Source organism: Tachypleus tridentatus, chromosome 12 (genome assembly GCF_004210375.1).
Source record: "Tachypleus tridentatus isolate NWPU-2018 chromosome 12, ASM421037v1, whole genome shotgun sequence".
Taxonomy (NCBI): Eukaryota; Metazoa; Arthropoda; class Merostomata; order Xiphosura; family Limulidae; genus Tachypleus; species Tachypleus tridentatus.
The window spans coordinates 30862120-30872808 of NC_134836.1; the positions used below are offsets into that span (position 1 = coordinate 30862120).

The window sequence follows — 10689 nt, forward strand, 5'->3', positions numbered from 1 at the left end:
ATTCTAAACTAATAATCTTAAAAGTACAATGATGAACAACAGATTAAAGTTAAATAGAATTTAAGAGAAAAAAGTTATCGTTATAAAATAACCTTACCATCTCGGAATCATCCTAGTAGCCCTTCTGTGGACCATTTTCAATAAATTGATTTCCTTTGACGAGACGTAAAACTAATAACATGTACAAAAACATAGCCTTTTTACTATTTGTAAACTATATGTCTATACGCACACCCTTGAACTCTGTTTTAAAATTAGCAATGCCTCGATGGCTTACGCACTGAATCATTCATGTTGGCCTTCTTCACCTCTTTCTACTTTTTTGAAATAGTTCCTTATGTACACTCACTTCAGTGTGTGGCATGTTAATTGGTTTGGTTTCTTTTGAATTTCGCGCAAAGCTACGCAAGGGCTATCTGCGCTAGCCGTCCCTAATTTAGCAGTGTAAGACTAGGCAGCTAGTCATCACCACCCACCGCCAACTCTTGGGCTACTCTTTTAACAACGAATAGTGGGACTGACCATAACTTTATAACGCCCCACGACTGAAATGGAGAGCATGTTTGGTGTGACGAGGTTTCGAATCCGCGACCTCAGATTATGAGTCAAATGCCTTAACCACCTGGCCTTGCTGGGCAAGGCATGTTAGTAAGCAATCGAAAACTCAGAATGTCGCCGTAGTCACTGTCTTAGCTGTTTTTTCATCTCTAGTCGCTAACCTGTCCAAAATAGGTGACTTACGTTCACGAGAGTGCAAATGCCCACTCTTGCTCTTAGGTAGGCTTCTGTCAAATCATGTGGAGACCCATTTTCCATGTTTTGACACATTTCCAAGCTGTTGTAGATGAGAGTGAACTGTTGAATGGGTTGAATTAAGCTTCTGTGTTAGTTCTTCAACTGTTACAGCACAATCTTCATCAAGTGCAGCCAGCAACAAGTCATTATTAAACTCAACAGGACGATCTGAACGTAACGTATTATTTAAGCTGTAGTCACCTGATCTGAACTTCTGAAACCACCTTCAACATTTTCCTTTATTGAGACTCCGTACCATAAACACCTTGAATGTTTCGTGTATTCGTGTAGTTTCTGCTACACTATTGCCCTTTTTAAACTCATAAAACATTATATGTCTAATGTGTTCCTCAGACACATCTATCTTCATAACGGTTTATTCCATTAATGTTGGAATTTAAGTGGACTTGGGTTAGTTTCTTTTATCTGTCAGAACATTTTTATACACATCTATGACTAGCTACCTTCCCTCTAGTCTTACACTGCTAAATTAGGGACGACTATCGCAAGTAGCCTTCAATAGCTTTGCGCGAAATTCAAACCAGATTACGTTACGTCAGTAAATCTTCACTGAAATCTAAACATATGTCACTGCCAAATCTGAAGATTTCATTTTTCCTACCAAAGTCTTAAATATTTTCTTAGAAAAAATATGGAGAAAAATCTATGTTTTACTCTCATTTCTTTTACTCGAACGTTTTTGTAAACTTCTCTCTTGTTTAATTGGTACAGACTTAACATTGAACATAACAATCTTAAAAGATAGTTTTAAGTCACTTAACAATTTCAAATAAAATCATTTAAGCACTAGATCTGATTTATTTATTACGCATTATTATTTTCACGGCTGAAATACATTTATTATTTTAGTGATTTAAGGTTTTGTTTTCATTTTCGGTCCTGAGAACAAACGTTGATCTAAAACTTTTACGATTTTTAAGTTTTCTGTTTCCTATTCATTATAAAAAAATGTGAGACAGTTTCACCTATTCCTTTTTTCTCTTCAGACAGATGGAAAGCAAAGAGTCCATGTTATTACCAAAGATACCTTTTAATAGAGGTTTACTCATTAAAATCCAACCAGACACGTTTCGAATTACTTGTACTTCGCATTTCTTCATTTTTCGAGTAATCACATCTCGTTTTCGTTCCTTATTTCTTCGAGTAATGTGGGCCCTACTTCTGCAGTCACCTCCAAAACCTAGGATACATTTTATAATTCCACGTTGTAGCTTGAACCTTGGTCTTTGTTAAAAAATGCAGCATATTTTGCTTTAATTTTAATGTTTTGTTTTGGCTTTAAAAATTATGGTTATAATATATATATATACATACAAACTATAAAGATGTTAACCCTAATTTCAAACACATGTAAACGTCAAAAATCTTTGACTCCATTCACGATTTCCTAGTAGATTCTAAGGCTTCGAAAATCAGAAAAGTAAGACAGGTCAATAGAATGTGTTCAAGTTCAATTTCAATTAGGAAAACCAGGATCCAAAGTTAAAAGGAATTCTAACTGGTTTGATGAACTTGATCAAAATCGTGGGTTGGTTGTAGGGGTTTATATCCAAAATATTTCTTCCTGGAATGTGCCATCAGGACCAAAAAGTGAAAAATAAAAATAAAATATTTGTCAAGCTCCTTGTCTGCAGGTTTGCATGTACTCATGTCTAACCTGCCTGTTAAACATAATCCATAAGACTTGTGATATATTGATTAATGCAGACATCCTTAGGTCTCAAGCTTCACCTAAATTACCTGTAACTAAGGTTGTTATAAGCATGACGGTGATCCACAACTATCTTGTAATGTGTCGTATTCTCTCCACAATCGTCTGGTTACTGAACCAACAAAGCTCAAATTCAGTAGAAAAGAAATGATGTGAAACTACAATAAAGTTACCTACAGAAGTGGTCGACTTTAGATCACAGCGTTCAGACAATGGCCTAATTACTCCAACAATAAAGCTTGATAGCATCATCATTTTGCTTCCGTCTCTATCTTTTTTAGATACAAGTTATACAATGGAGAATTTCTACATCTCACAGAAAGATTTTTCTCGTCATCTCCATCACTGAAGCACAGTCTGCATTTTCATATGCTATGACTGATCTTCCACTATTAATGAACACTCAAAAATTGGATTCTTAGAGAATCTTTGATGACGAGAAACCCACTTGAAATAAAAATGTATCTCAGAACGGCTGGAATGGGTATTAACACTTTTATTGATAAATGGAGAACAACACTTCGACCTTCCTAGGTCATCTTCACGTTAACAAAGAGAGTTTGCTAGTGACGATTGCCGGACACAAGTCTCAAGGACGAGAGTATAAATGAGTACGGTATTGTAGGGGGCGTTGCAGTTGGATGTTAGGTTTTTAATCAGTATAGGTATAAAGGTGTTCCTTTATATTGGTTTAATTTTGGGTTTAGTTGCTTTATAAGTAAGGTTTCTTTTGTGTTTGTTTATATTTGTTTCTCTACTTAATATCTGGGTGTTTTCTATGGTTATGTTGTGTTTATAGATTTGCAGTGTTCAAAAACGTATGAAGGTGTTTTTGTTTTATTTTTTGTTCTTTGAATCTAGTTTCCTTTTTCTGCTTCTTTCTCCAATATTGAAGTCGTAGCAGTTGTTGCGTTGTATTTTACAAATTATGTTGGTGTTGTTTTTGTTAGTTTAATTTTTACATAGTATGGGCTTTAGTTTTGTACCTGGTTTTTGAATAAATTTGGTGTTCACTGGAAAGTTATGATTTGTTATAAGTTTTCCAAATGTTGGTTATTTTTTCGCTGATGTCGGGAACATATGGTATGCAGCAGCATAAGGTTTTGTAGTTTGTTGTATCCTAGGATTTATTGTTGTTTGTTCATTGTTGGTCTAGGTGTGGCCGTATAATTTTTTCCTACGATTTTTTGAGGAAATTTGTTGATGTTGATAAAGTGTTGTTTTATTTTGTTGATTTCATCGTTAATTTTATCGGGTGACCATAGCTTTGTGGCTGTTTATTTGGTTTCTTAATATGTTGAGTTTTGTTTTGTTTCACGTGCTGAGTCCCATGGGATGTATGGGTGATTTTTCTGTGGATTTCTGTTTTGAATTTTGTATCAGTTCTAGTGATTTTGAGATTAAGAAATGCTATTTGGTACGTTTTTCCTGTTCACAGGTGAACTTAATGTTGGGGTGTACCGAGTTAAAGTGATTGAAAAGACTAAATGTGTGTTCTGTAGATATGAATCCAGCAATTGTATCATCAACATACTTGTACCAGTATAGTGGTGGGTGTAAGGCTGGGCCTGGCATGGCATGCGACTAGTAATCCGAGGGTCGCGGGTTCGCGCCCGCGTCGCACTAAACATGCTCGCATCCCAGCCGTGGGGGCGTATAATGTGACGGTCAATCCCACTATTCGTTGGTAAAAGAGTAGCCCAAGAGTTGGCGGTGGGTGGTGATGACTAGCTGCCTTTCCTCTAGTCTTACACTGCTAAATTAGGGACGACTAGCACAGATAGCCCTCGAGTAGCTTTGTGCGAAATTCCAAACAAGTGTAAGGCTGAGTTGACCGCTTGAGGTTCAGTGTGTCATAAAAATGTTGGGTAGAACTACTGACATGGGATCATCCATATTTACGCCATCAACGTAGGAAGGTCGAAACGTTGTTCTCTCCTTATGAATAAGGCCTGGCATGGCCAAGCGTGTTAAGGTGTGCGACTCGTAATCTAATGATCGCTGGTTCGCATCCCCGTTGCGCCAAACATCCTCACCCTTTCAACCGTGGGGGCGTTATAATGTGACGGTCAATCTCACTATTCGTTGGTAAAAGAGTAGCCCAAGAGTTGGCGGTGGGTGGTGATGACAAGCGGCCTTCCCTCTAGTCTTACACTGCTAAATTAGGGACGGCGAGCAGAGATAGCCCTCGAGTAGCTTTGTGCGAAATTCAGAAACAAACAAACAAGCCTTATCAATAAAAGTGTTAATACCCATACCAGCCGTTCTTGGAGAATATTTCAATTTCAGGTAGAAAGTATTCCTTCAAAATCAAACAAAACTTGCATTTGTTACGCCACTTGCGCTGTTTATGAATTTCATTCTCCTCAGTGTTTTCACTCGCTTACTTGCTTCTCAGTTTGATTCAACTGAACTTTTGCCAACCAACACTTACAAAACATTTTCTGCAAGAGTGGTGTGATCCCTCTGTTATGAATGACTTTGTGTAGAGTTTCATACATCTATGTTATGCCTACCCAAAATATAATTGATATTACATACTTACATAAACATTAGGCTTCAACTTCTACATATCATCACTTACACAACTAGCCTTTGACAGATTGCTTCAGAGATGTGCACCATTACCATAATAGCCTACACAGGCGTCTTCAGTAAAATAAGTGGGTGTAATTACAATTTGGTAATGTCCTACTAACGGAAAGTGGTGCAACACAACAACTGCGAAAGCCTAAAAAAATAGATACTTCCTGAAGAATTGAGATGAAATTGACAATTCAGCCTATACACCAGTGTTATTATTTACTTTGTCTCCGCTTTTTACGTCGATATACTCCATTTTTAACACTGACTAAATACATAAGGCCAGTAAATGGATATTCATAAACTCTTCTATGATATGTCATATACAGTCAAAGGCACAAGCAAGTCATTTTCAAGGGGAATTCTATTTCCACTTCAGGAAAGCTGCAGCCATACTTTGATACTGGCAGCAATCCTTACAATAAAAAACATTCAGGTATTCATAAAGCAAGATTTATAATGCTCCCCACGTTAAAAGAGCGAGAATGTTTGATGATAGGTTTCTATCCCTCCACTTGCAGATTGCGAGTCGAGTATACAAACCACCAAACCCCCTGACTTAATAATATATTAATTCTTCCCAGTTTTTTACTCTTAAATATAACGATATAATTTAAGTGTAGACATATTTATATAATTTGAATAAAGTTAAGCATTTTCAATTTAATAACACATTAAATATATCATATATTCTTTTGAGTGGTGAAATAAAAAAGTACTTATTTGGAACTAAAAGATTAAACAGACTTTTGCAAACATGAAAAAGAGTCAATTAAATTTTAAGTACAATTTCAATATTACAACTGGAACTGAATTAAAATTAATAAAAACTATTATTGGATGCTAAAAAATAAACAGTGTTACTGTAGCGTACACAGATACTATCATCACCACCGTTTTAATGATTTACTAAAACTTAATTTTTGCTAAATAATTTTTATCTATCCACATTTTTCTTCAGCAAATAATAATTTGCATGTTCCAAAAGGATACTTCATATATAGGTTACAATTGTGCTATATTTGATTGTTGGAATTTATTTCATTCCGATTATGTTTATCCCAAAACATTATGTAATGGTATTTTTTATTTTATTAGTTTAAAAGCGTAATTTGTAATAAATGGCGCCAATTGTAAATAAAACGAAAGTTAAAACGGTGAAAATGATAGTATCTATATAGACCACAAGCTATAGTAGCACCAAACAGACTGGAAAGAGACCTACAACTACTAAGTGAGAACAACACATTTAAAGAAATGAGATGTATATTTGATTTTAAATTAAATTATGATTAAAGATCAAATTAATACGCAATTTGTGAATGTAATATTCAACTGGTCATGATATGGATTTATTACTTAAAGTGGCAACAAGCTGGATAACTTGAAATACCTTTTCGCAATAAAAGACAGAATCACTGTAAAAGCAAATACTAAAATTTAATTCACTTTAAAAACCGGCAATTATTTCTCCCCTTTATATACCATTTTTCCCTTAAGAATTTTCTTGTTGCACTATCCGAGACCATTTATAAGATATTTGTCAACACGTTAAGTGCACGAGCATATTAACATTCGATACTAAACCGAATTGTAACTGATCTATGTTATGTTGTCTACACAGCAACTTAAACACCCAATTTGAAAAGTCGTCTCCTTACCTGATTTTGTTACTAAAGGTTCAGTGAAACCTTTTTTCAGGAAATATGTTGTTGTTTTTAATGTTTGAAAATCAGATTTCATACAAGGCGCTCATTTTACTTTTCATTTTTATTTACTTTTACTACTAATTTAATGTAAGGAAAATATTGTATATGATGAGGCCTAAATATTGAAACGCTAATAAAGAATAGGCCTAAGGCCTAGTAATACTATTAAAAGTAAAACTATCTTACAACTTACTGTCACGCTAATTTTGAGTTTTATTTTATTACAAGTTACAGCTTTTCTAGCAAAAAAAAAAAAAAAGATTGTTTTTAGAACAGGTCCTACATTCTGATTACTCGTGCGACAATTTTCAAGTACACAAATAAAATCATTCAAGACGTACATTGTTAGACTGTTGAATGTTGAGTTAAATATTGAACCCGCTGTTAAAACTTTTGTACTTGAGAATTATCGCACTAGTGTCGTGGTCGAAACATTGTAGCTGTTGTAAAAAATAAGTTCCTTTACTCTAAAAGCTGTAACTTGTAATAAAATAATACTTAATTATAAGTAAACTCAAAAATAAAATATTACTTTTGGGTTACTAATTTATAACTAATTTGTAGTACGCTTTACTTTATTTCCAGCTTTAGAATCCTACGTCTTTCCTTAAAGTCATGAATATTTATTTCTTGTGTGTATGTCAACAACAATCTTATAAAATAACGCGCAATTTACTGCTATTACAATGTATTTCACTCACTGGGCAGTCTCAACAGATTCTTAAACTTATGTGCAGGTAAAGGAGCTTTGATGCTATTGCTTAATCGATTTACAAATATTTATACCAGCAAACAAAAAGAAAGATAGATGTCATTTTTAAAGTAAGCTATTTGAGTCAGTGCAGAAATTATATTAGCAAAAGGTTTCCTAAAGATATTACATTTTGACAAGTAAAAAATGAAATTCTTTATTTTAGCGCAAGGCTAATCACTTTCTGTCCACTTGGGTGAACTGAACCCCGGGTTTTAGCGTTTTGAGTAAGATTGCCGCTTACCCGTTATGGAAGAAAAGGAATTAGGAAACTAGATTACCGTAATCGTTACACTAACATTTTCAACTACCTTTAAAGTTAATTTCCCTCTTAAAATAATTTGGCCTGGCATGGCCAAGCGCGTAAGGCGTGCGACTCGTAATCCGAGGGTCGCGGGTTCGCGCCCGAGTCGCGCTAAACATGCTCGCTCTCCCAGCCGTGGGGGCGTATAATGTGACGGTCAATCCCACTATTCGTTGGTAAAAGAGTAGCCCAAGAGTTGGCGGTGGGTGGTGATGACTAGCTGCCTTCCCTCTAGTCTTACACTGCTAAATTAGGGACGGCTAGCACAGATAGCCCTCGAGTAGCTTTGTGCAAAAAACAAACAAACAAACAGATATTAATTTTCTTTTCCATCATATTAGTAACCCTTGAAAACGAAATCACACATATGAAAAAATTCAAAGCATTAAGACATAAAAACAAATTTTCAAACATTTCTATTACAGACGCTTTCATGTTTTTTGTGTATCTTTTGTGTATCTTTGACTTTATTTGAAAATATCTATTTAGAATAACATTTTATTTTATCATAAATTGTTTAATAACGTGATTAATTTTACTAGTTACATTGCTTTCGGTTTTTATTAGACTTAAGCATTTACTTAATTAACATAGATATAAAATGACATCCAAACTTGGCTAAATTTGTTCACTAATGTACACTCACTTTTTTCCTTTTTTTGTCCAGAAACCTAAAATTATGTGGAGAAGGCAAAGATTCAATTACACATGTTGTTTTCCTGATTATTCAAATATGCATCCGGGCTTTGATGGACTACCAGAATATGAGCTCTTAACACTTCAGATGCCGCAAAACCATTGGACTAGTAACCCTCTTGATTGGTATAACTATTCATATTTGCCCAGTTACCAACCTTATTATTCACAGCCATTTGAAGACCTATCGCTTGTTACTGAACCATATTTATACAATTACTTTCCTGAAACCGATTTAAATAACAATGAATTTGACGTTCAAGATGGTCCATTCCTGTATGAGCAAGATGCATGGGGAGAACCTCAGCAGCCATTCGCTTACCCATATTTTGAGACGACATCATTTCCCATGTTTACAATGCCATATGCTTCTTTGCATGACAGATATGGAGATGAACCAGAATTGAACTTTGAAGATTTTTACCTTCAAGATTTTAACAAATTCCCTCTTTGTTGTCCAGTTGTAACTTCATGCGGGACCTTGTCAATTCTTTTAAAACACTGTGTTCGAGTGGACATCACAGTCGATCGTGCTATCAGAATGGTTAATTTTCCTGCTAACTGCATCGCTTCTATAAATGGTGCTGCTGATTATAGCGGTATTCTACACCCTTATGGTCGTATTCTGCAAGAAGGTGTCACTATCAACGCAGAGATGGGTAAAATACTGGCTAAAATAGCTAAACGCGGTGTAACATTTACCTCAACGGAACACAGTTTGGTGTACCTTGTTGATCCATCAGGAACGAAGTCTACCACTGAAAGATTTCAGGATCTTAATTATGACTTTTCTATAAATTTGTTTTATCTGAGTTCTTTCAACGGAACAGGTGCACTAAATTATTGTTTCGATGCGTTAGCTGGGGCGTACCATCGTGTCTTTCGAAATGGAGATGAAGTGTGGAACATTGCTGGAGTTCGCATTAAACAAACTTCATGGGGTGATGTTAGAGTAACAAAGGACTATGGAAGACGTGTACTTCGGACATCTCCGACTTCTGGAAACATATCCGTATCCACACCTTTTGTTCACATGGCAGCTGGGTGTGAACCAGATAGATGCGTCTTTGTTAGACGAGGAGATAAAAGAGTAATTGCTCACATTGGTGGTTTTAATGTTAGATGTGGAAGTCAGAAGGCAGGATTTGATGAAATTGGCAGGTTAATTCTAAATTAGATTAGGTTTTAGTTATTATAGATTATTTTATATGTAATTGCGTAAATATTATATTTTATTTTTATTCTTGTATATACGCACATCAGCACATACACACACGCATATATAAATATATTTATTTCAAACTTTACTTCTAACTTCGCTTTTAATACTGTAGTGAATATGTTAATATACTGTATATTTTCAACACAGCAATTGTTTTCAAGTTAGAAATAGGAATGTGAGTCAAAGCTAGTTTGTTTGTTGTTGTTTTCATTATCTGTCATGATGTTTGTAATGCATGTTTTTAAATAAAAACCTAACATTTTAACTTTTTTTTTAAATTTATATTGCAAACACCGGGGTTTAAGTGGTTAAATATTTTGTAAAGTCTTCTAAACTCAATGTATACCTATAACAGAATATAAGATAGGGTAAAAGGTCAGTGTCATTATGTACTTATGTATACATTTCTTAAAACGTTATTTGTCTATAAAGTGGCACTGGGTATAATATAACTTGTTGGTGTAACTTCCTTTTCTCGTAGTCTTTGAAAAAAAAAACTAATAATAAATTTAACAACTAAACGCAAACTTGTTCAAAGATATGTGGATAAAGTAACTTCAGTAAAGATGAACTTGAAGAAACAATCGTTTAAAAAAAAACTTTACCAATGATAAAAGTCATTCTGGAAGGTACCAGTTTTAGCACACTCTTTAAAACTCTTTTAAGTTATGAACACATTCTATAAATAAAACATCACGCTCACTCCTTGTAACACTTCTAGGAGGAAGGGGAAGACGCTGAGAATGCTTGACAGGTTTGGTTTAAATAAATAGAAAAAGGTGCATACGTGAAAAGCAAATTCACAAATCATAATTTTGATTTGTGTGTATGTATATATATGTATAAGGAAGCCGTAATACAAGATATTCACTCTATATAAGTTTAATCTAATGTCAT

At 34.6% G+C, this 10689-nt stretch overlaps 1 protein-coding gene across 1 annotated transcript; it reads left to right on the top strand.

Moving 5' to 3' along the window:
* Positions 1-8526: 8526 nt before the first annotated feature.
* LOC143235470 (uncharacterized) lies at positions 8527-10686 on the top strand. The gene has a single exon (XM_076473682.1). The coding sequence runs from the start codon at positions 8554-8556 to the stop codon at positions 9745-9747; it is 1194 nt and encodes a 397-aa protein (XP_076329797.1). The 5' UTR covers positions 8527-8553; the 3' UTR covers positions 9748-10686.
* Positions 10687-10689: the final 3 nt, after the last annotated feature.